The sequence below is a fragment of the Panthera uncia genome, chromosome D4 (genome assembly GCF_023721935.1).
Source record: "Panthera uncia isolate 11264 chromosome D4, Puncia_PCG_1.0, whole genome shotgun sequence".
NCBI lineage: Eukaryota > Metazoa > Chordata > Mammalia > Carnivora > Felidae > Panthera > Panthera uncia.
The window spans coordinates 55,682,636-55,700,184 of NC_064807.1; the positions used below are offsets into that span (position 1 = coordinate 55,682,636).

General features: G+C 42.9%; 1 protein-coding gene across 5 annotated transcripts in view; it reads left to right on the forward strand.

Annotated features, from left to right (window-relative positions):
• The window catches only part of UNC13B (unc-13 homolog B), a 160,243-nt gene that overhangs the window by 122,350 nt on the left and 20,344 nt on the right, over positions 1-17,549 (forward strand). For all 5 annotated transcript variants that reach the window (XM_049625833.1, XM_049625815.1, XM_049625851.1 and 2 more), the window contains 11 exons: positions 307-353; positions 2,748-2,826; positions 5,391-5,465; positions 5,956-6,175; positions 8,286-8,513; positions 9,128-9,269; positions 11,029-11,198; positions 11,699-11,814; positions 12,129-12,292; positions 14,609-14,759; positions 16,186-16,254. In XM_049625833.1, the coding sequence (XP_049481790.1) occupies positions 307-353; positions 2,748-2,826; positions 5,391-5,465; positions 5,956-6,175; positions 8,286-8,513; positions 9,128-9,269; positions 11,029-11,198; positions 11,699-11,814; positions 12,129-12,292; positions 14,609-14,759; positions 16,186-16,254 (1,461 nt within the window). The remainder of the gene's footprint in view (positions 1-306; positions 354-2,747; positions 2,827-5,390; positions 5,466-5,955; positions 6,176-8,285; positions 8,514-9,127; positions 9,270-11,028; positions 11,199-11,698; positions 11,815-12,128; positions 12,293-14,608; positions 14,760-16,185; positions 16,255-17,549) is intronic.

Consider the following 17,549-nt stretch of genomic DNA (forward strand, 5'->3'; position numbering starts at 1 on the left):
TGTGAGGGAGATAGAAGTTCTGATAGTTCTCACACTCCCAGTGGACCTTAGCCTTAGAGCTTGACCTTATATCCTTCCTATTCACTGGGGAGAAGGGAGACAAAGTAGCACTCATTTTGGCAACCTGCTTGTTGCTCTGGCTCATCAGGGCATTTGCTTAGACATCAGTCTGGCTATGTCACCACATTGTGTATGTGACCTACTCTTCTCTGAGATTCCTACTTTACTGCTTACTGCCTGACCAAAGAAATATGGCTGTCTCCCATCTTTTCTAGGATTTAACTTTTTTTCTATCTCTTTTTAAAGATTCCAGACGATGGTAACCCCTCTCTGCCCCAGTGGCTCCCAGGAGGGTAAGTGATTCCCTACAAGGTTTCTAGGTTTCTGTGGATTTTACAGTCTCTCATGCTGCTTCTAGCTTCCCCCTGAGAAACAGTAGAAAACACTCCATAAGTTGGATCCTGGGAAAGAAGAGGCTCTGCTATAGGGATTGGTTGGTTCTCTGAGGAGAGGGAAGAACTTTGCAGATTGACTCCTCAAAGACAGAAGACAGAGCTTTATAGCATGGTTCCCCTGAAGCAGGGGAGGGAGCTTTGGGGCTTCCCTATCTTTGCCTCTAGAATTTGATTCAATGCATCATAGTTAGTGATAACCCTTTTAGGTATAAAAGAGGAAACTAGAAAAATATCTGCATTTGACACAGTTCTCTTTTATTCCATTGTTGATAGTGTAGCTGATTAGATTACTCTCTGGGCTCTGTCCTGCTTCAGCTGTTGTGAGTCACCTACTTACTCCATTCTACTCTTGTCAAGACATAAGTAGCATCCCTTAGGAGCTCTGTGTGTTCTGTCTGTGCTTCTTGTTTGGGAGTTTCACACCCATGTGACTGCAGCAAAGAGTCATTTTCAGCTGCTCAACTGCTGTCTATAACTGACTATTCCCAAGAGAGAAAAGAGTTTAAGTGCCCTCCCCCACCTCTCCCTGGCACATACACTGTCCATTATTTCTCAGGATCTTCCTTTTCTCCTTGTCCCATAAAAGACATAAGACGTATGTTCTTCTGACATAATAATTTCCAGTGGCTGCCTTCTCTCCCTCATGATCAGGGAAGAAATAAGAACAGATCATAAAGTTACCTACTAAATTTTTACATACTCCTTTTCCTTGTGATTTTTGTGTGTGTGTGTGTTTTTTTTAATAGGTCATGGGAATAAGCTATCCTTCTCTTGTCTAAAGCTCATTTATGTTGCAAGAACCTTGAGTGGTGCATAGTATAGTTTTTAGAATTAGCCACAAACTTGCTACTTCAACAAGCCCTTCCTCAGGACTTTAGCTTTTTTTTCTAATGATTATAAAATACATACATGATAATGGAACATATCTAAGCTATTTTTAAATGGGGCCATGCACTGATTTTCTAAACGCCTTCCTGTCATCTTTCCTTCAGCTTAGTCCTTAGAAGTTGTCACAAGTTGAGAACTTCCCTAGCTCTGGTAGTCTCATTGAAAGCAAAGTTCATTTCCTGTGCTCAGGAAGCTAGTTTATTAGAAATCAACATAGCAGCTTGTCTGTTCCAACTCTTGGCCTTGATCTAATTTATGGCTCCATTCTTTACCTATATAGCTTGCTGGCAGTACTTATTTTTCTGCAGCATGTCTCTTTTTAGATCGGTTATGGTGTACCATGTAACTATCTTACCACCTTCCCCATCTCCTTCTTTTCATTAAAGCCAAGTATATGAGTTCTTTTCTTTGAGGTTCGGAATGACAACTCCTAAAAGGTTGGAAAAATTTTGTAGTTCATTCCCCTTGTTTTATAGAATTGGCGTCAAGACCCAAAGAAAGGAAGGAATTTTGGCAAAGGACATAGAGTGAGTTAGTAGAAAAGTTGGGTCTAAAACCCGGGTTATCTCATTGTGAGAATGGTGTTCCAGGATGTTCTCTGTAATTTTATTCATATAATTATGGAAGAAATGGCAAAGAACAACAGAATGCATAGAAATGGTATAAAAGTTTTAGAAATCTCCAGTTGCTCCAACTGTAATTTTTTTTTCCTGGTCCCTGCTGATGTATCCACAGGGCTAGGCTAGACTTTCAGAGTCCTTTTATTGTTTCCTTCCTAAATTTTGTTTCTTTCCCCCTCTAAATGGTTATTTGGAAGTCTCCTATCCCACTTATCCTCCCTCCACTTGGTTATGCAAGCTCCTCTCCATGGAGACCTTTTTCTTCAGGATGCTTGAATGGACAGAAGTGGTGACTCTTTTACTCAGGATGGAGAAAGTCTCCTTCTACATATCATTAGCAGTCTTTCTCACGTAGGCAGCAGCTCTTCTGTAGAGCCATTTCTGTGGGCTCTGTTCTAGCACAGGCCAGGAAACACTTATCTTTGGGGAGCAGAGTCTGTGGCCTGAGTCTAGGGAGGGGCCCTCTTAACTACCAATTCCCTCCTTGCATTATGCAGCACAAGGGCCTTCAAGTAAACAGAGGTGCCTTGAAGTGTCCTTGTGGGATAAAAGATCTCTCTGTTTTTGGCTGAAATTATAGAAGGAAACATGGAGGGGCACCCCGAGAGCAGATTCCATTGCTCATCATTCCATGGTTTTATTTCTCTCACTTTGTGTCTTCCTTGCCCCTCTCAAAGGCACATGGTGGAAATCAGTTCATCTTCCTCTGGGGAGAGGGTGAGCAAGGAGAATAGAACACTGAACCTGCCATAACAAGTCTTGACATATTTTCTTCTCCCCTTAGGCCAGCTGGAGGGCTCTATGGCATTGACAGCATGCCAGATCTACGTAGAAAGAAGCCACTGCCACTTGTCAGTGATCTGGTGAGTGACTCTTTGAAGACTTAGGCTATAGGGTTTGGGTATCTCCCATTAGGCCATGGCATATTATCAGGACTGGTAGTGGTCCATTTAGTGACAGATATTGGTCTGAAGATCAATCATTTAAAGCTTTACTGAGACTTAGTGATGAGACCTTAGTTGGACCTTATTTCCTTATTAGAGCCCCAGGTTCTTCATTAGCTAAAGCGCCTACCTGGAACTATAGGTTGGGCCCTCAAACCTGGGTTATCTCAAACCAGAGTTGTCTTCTAGGTATCTTATTCCTCTGGGTTTCTCTGTAGCCTCTTTTGATGACCTGGAATGGAAATTGCCTCTAGCCCTGACCTATATCATTGAGTTTAGCAATGAGCACCACTGATGCTACTCCTTAAAGATAAAGTGATGGTCTCCTCCCAAGACATAGACTTGCTGGAGTATTTTTGTGTCCCTAGTACTTAACTCAGAGTCTGGCACTGAGAGGTAATGATAAAAAAATTGTAGAATTGAATTGAAACAGGCTTAAGAGTTAAAGCTGATCTCAGGACCTCCAGGATGACTGGAAGCTCCCATCTTGGATTATACCTCCTGTGGCAGGATCAACTCAAGGAATTTTGCATAGCCTAGTGGGTAGTGAGGGGTGAAGTGGGGGCCAGGGTCCCCCACAATCCTAGAGCTCAAAAGCTAGAAGTTCAGTAAGACTTGAACCCCTTTTCTTAGTACCATTTTCTGCTCCTGTTTTCTGTCCCCACCCCCCATTCAGTCTATTTTGCTTTTTCTATGCACTCCTTTTCCCATTTCTCCTTCATTTCCTGCTTTTTTCCCCTCTACCAGTGTCTCTCTCCTTAGTTGGCTGAATGGAAATATCCTCTGCCATTTTCTCTTGTTGTTTTTTTTTTCTTTCCTTCCTTTCTTTCCTACTGCTTGTGTATCTTTTCCTTTCTCTTTTTCCTCCTTTCTAATATACCTCTCTTTTTACCATCAAGCTGGTTGGATAAAGATGAGTTTTGATGTCATCTCTTCTTTATTACTTTATTTCATTATCTTGCATCTCTTTTTTCTTTTCATACTTTTTCTCTGCTTCTACCCCACCCCACCTTTTTGTACACCAGCTCTTCTTTGCTTAACTAGTTGGATAGCAGTATCTTAGTCATGTCTTACTTTCATCCTCCATATTTTAACCTTGCCTATATTTCATTTTCTGGCATAACTCTCCTTAGAGTAGAAGCTCTAGGTGCTGGATAGCTGGCTGGATTGAAGATAATTTTTAGTGGATAGAGGCAGAGGGGGTTGGGATGTTGTACCCTACATGGATCAGACTACTGGGAAGACTACCTCCCAGTTGCCTCTGCTAGTTTTGTCATGCTTTTGGGGGTGGCTTTAACATCCTGTTGTTCCTTTCTCTGCTCTCCTCTGCACAGGCTATGGTGAGTGTTTCCAGAGCCCCTTTCCATCCTCTTTAAGAATCTCAAACCACCCGGGCCCTTCCCAACTGTTTTTCCTGTTTAGGCTGATACACTTCCTGCCTACCCAGTGTCCACCCTCCGGGGGCTGTTCTTAAAGCTTGGGTTTGGCAGATAACATGAGGCCCCTCTACACAAGGGCTTAGCTAGCAGAGCAGTCCCAGCTCTCAGACTTAACCCCCTGCCCTGGTTGATTTGACTGTGGTTATGTTGCCCCTTTAGCTGAGTATCTTGCTCATTTGGGCTGCTGGCCTCTATAGCCACCTGGGATTGTGTGGGCAAGGGGTGGTACCCAGGGATAAAGGATAGCATGAAATTGTTCTCAGTGATGGTTCTTTTTTTTTTTTTTTTTTTTTTTTTTTTTTTTTAGTGTTTATTTATTTTTTGAGACAGAGAGAGACAGAGCATGAATGATGAATGGGGGAGGGTCAGAGAGAGAGGGAGACACAGAATCTGAAGCAGGCTCCAGGCTGTGAGCTGTCAGCACAGAGCCTGACGTGGGGCTCAAACTCACGGACCGTGAGATCATGACCTGAGCCGAAGTCTGACGCTTAACCGACTGAGCCACCCAGGCGCCCCTCAGTGATGGTTCTTAAATGTGGCTATGTCATAGTTTATTCTATTCTTAATGATGTATTTCCTACTATAATTCTAAACTTGTCATTTTCCTTTGTCTTCCTATACACAAGGGGTGGGAAACCTAAAAAGAGTGAAGGAAAGAGAGAGTCTTTGGATGATAGGTACCCTAAGAGAAGTGTCATTCTGACATTGTTAGAATAGTCTCCTAAGGGCCTTGTGTTTTGGATCTTTTTTTTTTTTAATATAATTTATTGTCAAATTGGCTTCCATACAACATCGAGTGCTCATCCCAACAAGTGCCCTCCTCAATGCCTGTCACCCACTTTCCCCTCTCCCCCATCGTCTGTCAACCCTCAGTTTGTTTGGTACTCTTATCACCTATTACCCATGGGTGGTTCCTGTGAATGACAGTAAAATCAGAAGGTAGTAAGTCAAGCAGTCAAATCACTTTGGTCACTGAAACTCCTTTGCCAGGAATTTGCCAGCCCTTGGCAGTAGCCAGGGCTGACAGCCGGTCTTCTCTCATAGTCATTGGTCCAGTCCCGGAAGGCAGGGATTACTTCTGCAATGGCTACACGCACATCTCTCAAAGATGAAGAGCTGGTAAGTGACCCACGGGCTGTCATGAGTTCACTGGCCTAAAGACTGGTAGCCACTCTAACTGAGAATTCATGAGTGTTAGGCACACATTGTTAATGAAACAGATAAATAGCTTTGTGTCTGAGTTTTCCATACTAAAAGAGGCAAGGGGTCAGAACAGAGGTAAGCCCAAGTCTTATATTGGAGTATGTGACCACTGAACTCAGGGTTTTATGGTGGGCCTAGTACCCTCTGTTTTCCTAGAAAGCTTGAATGCTGGGAAAAGGTTCAGATGTAGCATTTGGGTCAGATCTCTCTTGGATGACCAGGAGCACATGACATTGAGGGGCTTCTTTCTTCCAGGGGCTTCTTGGCTGTGGGCTGGGCCAGGCTAGAGTATTTCCTTTATTGCCAGAGGAGAAACCAGGGTCTTGATTACCCTGCAGGGATCTCAGTTCTGGTATCTCTTAGAGACCTAAAGTTGCTGGCGGGTGATGGGGTATGTGTCTTTCAGAAATCCCATGTGTATAAGAAAACCCTGCAGGCCTTAATCTACCCCATCTCGTGTACCACACCCCACAACTTTGAGGTCTGGACGGCCACTACCCCTACCTACTGCTATGAGTGTGAAGGTCTGCTCTGGGGCATTGCCCGGCAGGGCATGCGCTGCAGTGAGTGTGGAGTCAAGTGCCATGAGAAGTGCCAGGATCTGCTCAACGCCGACTGCCTGCAACGTGAGTGTCCCTGTGGGATGAGGGGTATAGAGCAGGGGCAGCAGGCCCTCTCCCAAATAGTCTTGCAACAAAGAGCTAGGATGGCTCAACTATCATTCCTCTAGTCTACCTGATTATGAAGTTCTTTCTTTTTCAAAGAAACTAGGGTCCTGAGTCAAGGGACATTGCCTTTCCAAATAACAGGTCTTACAACACACTGTCTTAAGCACCTTTAGGAAAACAAATTCGAGCTTTCTGTGGCCCTCTGGCAGAACTAGAATCTCTTCCAGGATTCAGATGATCCCAGAAGCTGTGCTTGAGTAATGTACACACTGCAGTGGCCATATCGCTCAAATGACTAGAGTATGATTAATTGGGGACCAAAACTAATGGGAAGAGAGAGTTCTGTGAGGTTCCAGGCTTCACAGAAGAACCTCTTGAGGTATAGACTCTAGGACCCAGGGAAGGCAGCATTTATTCCTTGCCTATAGATGCAGGTTTTAGACAACAGTGCTGGGAACAGAAGTGACAAATAGATCAGGCAGAGGTCCCAGAGGAGAATGTGCCAGACTCCCAGGCCCTGACTAAATACATGATTTGTGCTACCATCATGGAGTGGGGAGAATAGGAGCAGGAAAAGCAACAAGTTTCTGCCGAAGGAGTTAGTAGCCCTCCAAGTTCTTGTCTCCTTGCTTTGTTCCTGCAGGACTTGTAACCACTGTGCCTGGACCTCAGGGGGAGCAGGGTTTAGGGATGTGGGAATGTATTTTCTTGCCCCTCAGGTCTTCCACATTTTACTCAGAGCCAAGTCATAGCAATGAAAACTTCAAGGATTATGGGGAGAAAGAAGGGTCACCTTTAGACTCAGAAGCACTTCATTATCCCAAAGAAAGATATGTGACATAAATGGGGCCCAGGGAGAGGCCTCAACTAATTGTTCACTTAAAATGTCTTCGTTTGGAGGGCCCTAGATTGGTGCCAGTGGCATGGCTATAGCAGACATGAAGAAACAGGTAGAACAAGTCAGTGGAAGAGATGGGGCTCTGAAAAGATTGAAGATGAATGCTGGTGATGATTGCCCAAATCCATCATAAGGGGTTTCAAGCACAGGTGCCAGCAGACTCTTGCTTTAATTACTAAGAACTAGAAGCCAGGCAGGCTGCATAGGCTGCTTGCTGGAAACTTTCTGAAATGCTGCTCCATAGCAAGTGTGTCAATCCTTTCCTCAAGGGCCTTCCAGAGGTCCCAGTCCAAGAAAGTAGCAGTGTATGGGATATGCTAAATGGCAAGACTAGGATGCAACCCAGGTCATTTTCATTTATCAGAAAATATGTTTTGCCTAAGGCTTCTGTGAAGTGAGGAGTGGAATGAAATGCCCTTCTATGGCCTTCCCTGGACAGATCTGCTTGCCATCTTTTCAGGGTTAGGATTCAGATGTTGGCCTTAATTTTTGCTCCAGGTCTTGTAGAAAAGACCTACGTCTTTGGAGAATAGAGACAAGAACCAATCTGCAGAGCCAGTAAAGGAAGGATTGGCCCCTTTCTGACAAGCCCATATGATGAAATACATCAGATGAGTCTGCTCTGTTTTTCTTACCATACTACATATTTTCTGAGACTAAAGGCATTAGAGCCCTGAGGCAGAATCCAGTGTGCGCCATGATGAATTCTGGGATCTCTGTCATGGTTTGGAAGTCAGATGAGATTGGTGGAGTTGTCATGCCCATCCACCAACCCTCCCTGATAACTGCAATACCCATTGGGGATATTTTTGCCTTAAACTTGAAGGGTAACTCTCAACCACCACCTAGGGTAGAAGAAAGACAAGGTCATCTGCAGGCTGAGCTAAACTTTTTTGTTTGTTTCTTTTTTTTATGAAAAATTCAGGAAATAGTATAATAAACTCCCATAATAATTACCAAGATTGTGCTGCCCTTTGAGTTGCATTTTAAATTCCACTGGCCAAGCGTTAAACTTCAGCAGGTCCCATATTGGTGAACTCTTCCGAGAGCTATCCCAGTCTTAAGCTTCTTCCACTTCTCAGTGACCTCTGTTAAGCTGCATTCTTCAGCCTGACCCTTTGTCTGGTGGGTTGCCTATTGGTTATATTTCTATTTCTGGCGATCCTTCAGGGGCTGCAGAAAAGAGTTCTAAACATGGAGCTGAGGACCGGACCCAGAATATAATCATGGCCATGAAGGACCGCATGAAGATCCGAGAGCGGAATAAGCCAGAGATCTTTGAAGTTATCCGGGATGTCTTTACTGTGAGCAAAGTGGCCCATGTGCAACAGATGAAAACAGTGAAGCAGAGTGTACTGGATGGCACCTCCAAATGGTCGGCCAAGATTACCATCACTGGTGAGTAGGCCAAGGTTTGAGGGGACAGGAAGGCCTAGACTATGGTGAGGAACCTGGGGAAGAAGCATCCTGAGTTTGAGGGAGCAGGGGGCTGGAGAGAAAGAAGGTAGAATTGAGGGAAGGAGGGCCTTACTGTTCATCACTCCTCCTCTCCTAGAGCCTGGTGCCATTGGGTGTTGGGAGAGCAAGACCAGCACCTACAAATGATATGAATGATAATGAAGGATTTGGTAACAATCTGATGTTATAGACTTGGTTAGCAGTTTGATATTATAAGAGCTAGGGGGGTAGGGGGCAATGGTATAGTAGGAGATCAGGAAATAAGCTAGTGCTTTACTAGCTGAGTGGGTGTGGCTGAAGCACGTATATATCAATGTAGGGGAAGGTGGTCAGTTAAGGCACTGGTGAGGAGGTGGGATTCTTGGGCCAGCCTTTCAGAGAAAGACTGGCAGCCCAGGGCTAAGCATAGATATGGAAGAGTGAGAAGATTCGTGTTCCTGTTCAAGGAGCAGATGGAGGCTGCTCTAAGATGGAGAGCATATGAGTAGTACTATGGAAGACTTGTGACTTCTAGAGCATACTCTGAAGCCTCATCCTTTATATTTGGGTTGCAGTGGTGTGTGCCCAGGGCCTACAAGCCAAGGACAAGACAGGATCCAGTGACCCTTACGTGACTGTGCAAGTGGGCAAAACCAAGAAGCGTACCAAGACTATTTTTGGGAATCTGAACCCTGTTTGGGAAGAGAAGTTCCATTTGTAAGTAACAGAGGGTTTTGTCTTACCTGGGACTATGTGTATTTTAGAAGCAGCATTAAGTCCTATTATCCTTGGCTTGGACCCTAAGAGGGATGAGGCAGGGCACCTGGTTGGCTCTGTTAGTGGAGCATGCAACTTTTGATCTTGGGGTCATAATTTCGAGCCCCACATTGGGTGTAGAGATTACTTTAAATAAATAAAAATTCTTTCAACAAAAAGGGATGGGCCAGAGGTACTGGAGAAGCCTATTTCTCATAGGATTCAGTTGGGCAGCAGTCATTTATTTTCTGGGTTTCTTCTCATGGGCTATTGTATCAGGGGCTCCTGGGAACTCCATACTGCTTTTTCTAGCGTTAGAAAGATTTTACTACTGCTCAGTGACAGCCAGGAACTGGCCACCCTGTTGTGTACCTTTCAGCCTTGCTATCCTGCCTAGGAAGGATTAGACTCTTCTGGAGAGTTGGGAAGCAATGTCCGTGTCCTCCAACTGGGTAATTCTGGCTTGAAGATAGAAATCTGGGATCTGGAAAAGTTTCTGTTTCCCTTAAAAAGCTCTGCTTTTTTTTCTTTCTCAGCTTCCACCCCCACTCCTTTTTCCATTGTCTTACTTTCTTACAGACTATTTCATAAGACAGTACAAGATGGTTGTTGAAAAAATGTCAAGCTCTAGTCTAGGACACAGACTAAAGTGTGGAGAATCCAGGTGCTTTGTCACACACCTTATACCAGGACTTAGAATCTGAATTACCTAATGAACAGGCTGGTTATATAGAGATCTTCTTCTGTTGGCTCCTTGGAGAACTCACGTGGAAAGGGATTGAGGCCTAGTAAAATTGGCCTCGAGTCCAGAGGCAATAGTTACTGGGGGAAGCACCTATTCCTTTGAGAATCTGAGAGGTTCCTGCTTGAATTCTTCTTATGATGAATTTTAAATGAATTGACTCTGTAGTCAATTTTGCCTGCTCTCATCCATTTAGGAAATGATTTATTAAGCCCCTATTCTATACAAGACACTGTAGATGATATTGTGTATCTAAAATGTGTAAGACAGTCTCTGCCTTCAAGAAGCTCCTTGTTGGTTTGGCTGTTTTTCAGTAGACCAACAGTTATACTATAATATTTTAATGGAGTGTGCAAAAATAGTATGAGAACACAGAGAAAGAAGTAGCAAATTCAGTCAAGTACAACTCTTGTATGAGGCAATAGGACCCACTAAGCAACTGTGAGGGAAGGAGAGCGTGAGGGGGGATCTGACCAAACTCCCTTTTCCAAAGCAAACCTCATAGAGCAAAATGACAGATCACCTGGGTTTTAAAGAATGATTGAAGTTCACCAAGCACATACCTAGATGGATGGGGGGAGCTAGATGGAAAGCTAAGCAGATATGACCAGATGGACATACCATGAACATTGACACCTTTACTGACTCTGGGAAGGGAACTAGCAGTCATTTCCTGTGGCTCTGTAGCATTTGTCCAGGTGTTTTCCTGTTAGTGTTGTTGATACAGCTAGCTGCACAGGAAATCAGAATGGTCTCTAATTACTATTCTGTCTCCCCACTTTTTGTGTCAAGGCAATAAGGAATGGTATGATAATGGTATGTAGAGCCACCCAGGCTGACACCCACTGTTCCCTGACTCCTTCATTTCATCTACAAGGTTTCAAGTACAGTTGATGGAGCTTTGGGAGGGAATTGGAAGTAATAAGAATGAGTGCTGCTTGGTTGGTACCTAACAGAGCCTGCCTATTTCTCTCACAGTGAGTGCCACAACTCTTCTGACCGCATCAAGGTACGTGTATGGGATGAAGATGATGACATCAAGTCAAGAGTAAAACAGCGGCTTAAACGAGAGTCTGATGATTTCCTTGGTCAAACCATTATTGAGGTTCGGACACTGAGTGGCGAGATGGACGTCTGGTACAACTTGGGTGAGGAAACAGGACCAGAGAAATTTTCTGGGAAGGGAGAGCATGAATGGGAAATCTGGGGGAAAATCCTGCCTACCAAAACCATCACTCAATCCCTAAAGCATACAGAGCCTGTCTTACCTGCAGAGAACTGACGATGAGTAGAGATGGGGGACAGAGGAGTGGAAGTGGCTGGAACTCAGTCTGGCTGTTCAGCCATTCTTCAGATTTCAGGAGGCCCTTTAATCTTCATGCTCATCTCTAATGGTTTTAGCTCCCTATTCTCTTAATGAAATTAATATTGGGAAAAAAACCAAAAAATAAAAATAAATAAATAAAAAGAAATTAATATTGGGAATATTTGGGGGTATTTGTAGACTATGTGGTCGCTGGAGTGAGTTCACTCTGTTATGTGAACTTTGGATTAGTGCCTCTTTTTCCTTGGATTAAGCCAGGATGGGGGCTGTCTGCGCTATCTGTAGTTGCATTGGTGTCAATCTCTGGTCTTCTTTTCTTCCTAGAGAAGAGGACAGATAAATCAGCTGTCTCAGGGGCTATCCGACTACAAATCAGTGTGGAGATCAAGGGGGAGGAGAAGGTAGCACCGTATCATGTGCAATATACGTGTCTCCATGAGGTGAGCCAGCCTTTGGTAGATGGGGTGTCAGAAAGCAGTGCTGGGAAAGCCTTTGACAATAAATGGGATTGCGGGATGGTTGAAGATTTGGGGCCTGGTTTTTATTCACCATGCTACCCTGGACAGCCCAAGTAATAGTCCCAGCCTTTGTTCTCTTTCACTCATGTGAAGGCCTATTGGGCCACACAAGGAACTAGCGATGATTTGACAGAATTTCTTTGGAACCCTATTCATATTCTCCTGGACTTTACCACCAGATTTTGGTTTTATTTTTAATATGTATTTAACTATTTCCTTTGCTCTGTCTCCTGCAGAACCTTTTCCATTACCTCACAGACATTCAGGGTAGTGGAGGAGTCCTGATTCCTGAGGCTCGAGGAGATGATGCATGGAAGGTGTACTTTGATGAGACTGCCCAAGAAATTGTGGATGAATTTGCCATGCGCTATGGCATCGAGTCCATTTATCAGGCCATGACGTGAGGCTCCCCTGGGGCTTTGGGAAGTGGCTTTTAATTCTTGGGGAGGCTAATGAAGGCGCACTGACAGGGTAAATAGGTCCTTAAGTGGGGTAGTATGCAGTGATTTGTTGCTTTCCTCTCTGAGCTGAGGTGAGGTGGGTCTATGCCCCAAGGCAAAGAAAATATATGTATAAAGGGAGTATATTTATCAGTAATTCAGGGAGATGATACTTACCTGTCTCCCCCAGAGTTCAGAGATAAGAAGGGCAAAAGGCATGAGAGGGTATACCAGGACAAACTTGCCCAAACATCACAGGCCCGAGGAGATGCAGCATGTGTGCTTATGTATATGTGTTTGATAGACAAGCTTTCATAGATTGGCCTGGATGTTGAAGAAGACACTAAACTGTAGAAAAAGCAGCTGTGTCTGGAGTTGAGCAAGACTCCTATGCCAGAAAATTTTGCCTACTATGAAGAGTTTGTATATACTAGTATGTAAGAGTTTGTTGTTTGTATGTTGGTGAGGCTGCCACTAGAGCTGTAAGCAGAAGGTGACTATTACCCTGGACACGCTTCATTTATTCTACAAATTTTTATTGAGTTTCTTCTATGGGTCATATATTGTGTTAGGTGCTGAGAACACAAAGATGGAGTAAGATGAGGCCTCTGTGCTTGGGGAACTCAGTCCAGTAGGAAGGAGAGACCAGTAAACAAACAATTACAATATAATATGATAAGTGCTATGGTAGAAGTAATAACAGGGAATTATGAGACCATCTGTCTTTTAGGGGAGGCATGTGAGGGAAGCCATTGAAGAGTTGACACTTGAACTGAGTCTTGAAATACAGGAAAGGTGGAAGAGCATTTCTGGTAGGGCATGTGCTATGGCGCTGAGATGCAGCAGACAATAGAACATTCAAGGAATTACAAGAAGTTCATTATAGGTGGAGAGAAGAAATACAGTGAGGAATGAGGTTTGAGAATGGCCTCCTTACCATTCCTACTCTGTTCATTCTCCCTAGATGATCTCATCCAAACCTGTGACCTTAACCAGTTCTTCTGGGTTGAGGACTCCATTTCTTTTTCCAGATCATACCTTTTCCTGAATTTCAGATCCATTTTCAGCTGCTTCCTTCTTCCAAATCAACAACATCTCCACCAAATATGTCTATCTTCCTATATTCCCTATTTTAGTAAATGGAACAATTTTAAATGCAGTTGTCCACACAAATTTAGGAATCAGCTTAAACTTTTCTTTCTTAATTACTACTGCCCTTTGACTTCCAACATCAAAATTCTAAAACCTCTGGATTCTATCTCCTAAAATTGTTTTTAATCTATCACTATTGCTATAGTGCAATAGTAACAATAACAATAATGATAATAACAACTCCCTCATACATTTCTTTATGTTCCAGGCATTGTTCTAAGCATTTTATGAATTTTAACTCATTTATGAGGGGGTACCATTATTTTTCCCATTTTACAGGTAAGAAAACTGAGGCATAGAGAAGTTTAAGTAATTTATCCAAAGTCACTGAGTAAATAGTGGAGCTGAGATTCAAACCCACTCTTGATCTAGAGTCTGTACTCTTAACCATTTCTCTGTTCCATTTAGTGCTTTCATTGCTTCTTTTCTGAATGATTATAGTAACTCTTCAACTGCTCTTTCCATCCTAGTCTTATCTGAGTCGCCCTCCAATTTATCATCAAAGGGGCCTTTCTGAAAGACTAATCTGATCATACTGTGCCTTCATTTTAAAATATACTATAGTATTGAGGGTAATAAACTGTTATGTTAACTATTTTATGCTTCTTTTATTTCTTGGTATTCCTATATCATATACCTGAACAGTAGCCATAACTGAGGTTTTCCCAAATGAATCAATCTGCCATGAATATATTTGTCTTTGCAATGGAATTTCCCTTTGCATGAACACTTCTCCATTTGATTACTTCCTACTAATCCTTTAAGATTTGGTTCAACCATCTCTTCTTTGAGAAGCCTTATTCTAATCCCTTCCAGCCCTCAACCATTCTGATTTAAGTGATCTTGTATGTTTCTACAGTAGTTTTGCAGAGCATGCCTTGGCTTATTGACTTTCTTACTCTTGCTTTCTCTGCCAGGCTATCACATCTTTGGATTCTAGCACCTAGCACAGGGCCTGGCACATGGTAGGCATTCACTGAATGTATATTTGAATGAATAAATTACAAAGATTCTTGCATGCCAAAATGATTGGAAGCTTCATACACACCAGTAAGCTCTTCTGATTATTTGTTTTTTGCTGCAATCCTTGAAGAGTCTTTGAGGCCAAGAATACTGTTTTTCAGGCACTTTGCATGTTTGTCATCCAAGTACATGTGTCCTGGTGTGCCAGCAGTGATGAGCACCTTACTGGCCAACATCAATGCCTACTATGCCCACACAACCGCCTCCACCAATGTCTCTGCATCTGATCGCTTTGCAGCTTCCAACTTTGGGGTGAGTGTGATATAAAAACATACCTACTCATTTGTTATTAATAAAGTTTGATTTTTCACAGTAGGTACCAGAGCTGCCACTTAGATAGATGAATTTATTTCCTTATGGGTATGTAGACTATGCTAATGGACTGTCCTTATTTCATTATGGATAGGCACACTTACTAATGAACTCTCCTCAGACATGGATAAATGAGAGAACGTGGAATATTACCACTATGGGGGGCGGGCGGGGGCTGCCACACAGAATCTCTCTAGGCCAAGAACTTGGTTGAGTCACTGTGTTCCTTAGTCCTGCAAGACCACAAGTGGACCTTTCTTAACATTATTCAGTTTCTTTCTGACTCCTCCCACTCAAGTTCATGTGAGACTGATCTCTAAGCGATGATACCAGTATATTCCTTGAGCCTATCCCTTTTCTAGTGTTGGACTGTTTACCCTATCCAGGATGTGCCCTTTCCTGGTTTTAAGTTACTTGAGAAGTTGAATCTTTATTCAGAATATCACCTGACATAAGTTCAATATAAACTGAAGTCTCTTTGACCCACCACAAAGATTGCCTCTCTAGGAATAACATTACTGATACTCCCAAATCTACTGGTTCTCTGAGCCCTGTTTTTTGATAGTAACTACCTTTTTTTATTTTAATAGAGTCTTTCTATAGATGAATTAACAGCATTGATTAAGCCACTCAAATATGTGTTCCATTATCTCATCCCATTATATATTGACTTAAGACCTAGCGATGTATAATATAACCAATATATGAATTCTAGGAGTGCTATACCAAGTCTATAGGCATGTGATTCCACATTTAATTATATCTTTTCTATAAAAATCAACTATTAAAATGGTGTATGTTATTTATTTTAACATTTTAAAAAGTATAAACTAAGAAAAACAATATGGAATGTGGTGTAAAGAGAAGCCCTCTCAGGTCTGCTTGATCACCTTCCAAATGAATGAGTATTCCTCCCTCTTATCATTACTGCTAGACTCTGGCTACTTAACTGTTTTTGAGCTGCCCCAAGGTAAGTTAGGAGACCATAGACTCAGGAACAAATAAGAGAATTGTTTCAAGTTTCCTTTTATTTGAATAAGAAGAGTTAGAGTCCCAAAGGAACGGAGTGGCATGGATCATCTCCTTTTGACTCTTACATAGAAAGAGCTGTTTCCTCTCCCAGGGGCTTCCTGTCCCCTTGCCAGTGTGAGAAGATCTCATTTGAGACACAGCTGCTAAGAGATGGAACACAAGCCACCCATCCCACTTTTCCCTTATATTGGTTGTTTTTCTGCTGGGCAGGGATGAGATAGGATGTGTCCCCAAACCAACGTCTCCTCCTCAGCCAGAGATGGTTCTGTTTCTGCTACAGTCTAAGGAACTCAGATTATTTCTCTCTTCCCTGTTATTTGTATCCTACCCTTAGAAAGAGAGATTTGTAAAACTACTGGACCAGCTGCACAACTCACTGAGAATTGACCTCTCTACCTACAGGGTGAGTGAAGACATGACTGTGAGGTGGGGTAACAGATAATACTAAGCTCTTTCTAGAGAGACTATAGTCCAATCTTGGCTATAAATATTGAAGGCAAGGAAAATTGGTCCATGTCATCACATGTACGTATATGGCCAATGCCACTGACATCTGTGGTTCTTCAAACTCCAAGGAGCATGCAGTGTGTAAATAGCAGCAGGTGTGGCTAATTTTGTACAGATAGTTGGCTTTCCAACCCCACTGATGTCACTCCATCCAATTACTGATGACATTCTCATTAGGGAGTCTCCTGAGGATAATCTCTTCCAGAAATGCCCCTTTAAGAATTAGATACTTAACGTTTCTTTTTTGTATTTTTCCATACTCCCCTTCTTTTTCAAGGGAGGTATGAGTAGCTTGGCTTGGGCAAGTAATTTGTAGCAGGGGTCATATCCATTCCTAGGATGGAGGGAGGAAATAGATGTACTAGGAGGGTGAGTACCTGGGACAGGGCAGGACAGGAAAATGGGCAGTTTCCCAATTCTTCCTAAGTTAGATCTTCTTAGAATGGCTTCATCACTTGCTTTAAAGTGTCGTAAATTTCCAGAACAGGCAATATACCCACGTTAAAAAGTAAGTATAAAAATAACCTCAAAGTCAAAAAGAAGTGGAGTTTTAATTATCTTGCAATTTCAGTGTCCTCCATTTGCATGAATAATGGAAAGTTGACTGTATATCTTATATTTGGCATATAAGTAGCCATTTGGAGTTTAAAAAAGCAATCCTTAAAATGGAGAGTGGCTCAACATCTCCCTTCAGCTCTTCTTGGCAGCTTCCTACTAAAACTCATGCCAAGGGGAATGAAGTGAGGCATGGTGGGAAGGTCCTAAGGAACTCACTCCAAAAGCAGTTCTGCTCAGAACTCTGCCATCTTCTGGCTCTGGAATGTGGACTAGCTGGGGTCCCTTGCACAGAACATACACATCCTCGATCTCAGTCTGGTCTGTAGTGTGGCTCCACTTATATTGCAGAATATACAGTTAGATTATAACTTTTGAAGAACTCACTGTTTGGGTGTAAGAATCTTCACCCAAGAAAAATGCGTGTATATAAGTTGTGTGTGTGTGTCTGTGTGTCTGTGTGTTCACTTGTGCAAATGCTCACACATTGCATGGGAAGTAGGGTTGGTGTAGGAAGTGCTGCTTTCTGGGGTGGGGATTATTAACCCCTGCTTTTGGCAAGGGCCTGTCTGTCAGTAGAAAAGAGAGGGAAACCTGTAGTTTTATAGATTTTTGTTCAGCTCAGCTGGGGAAAAT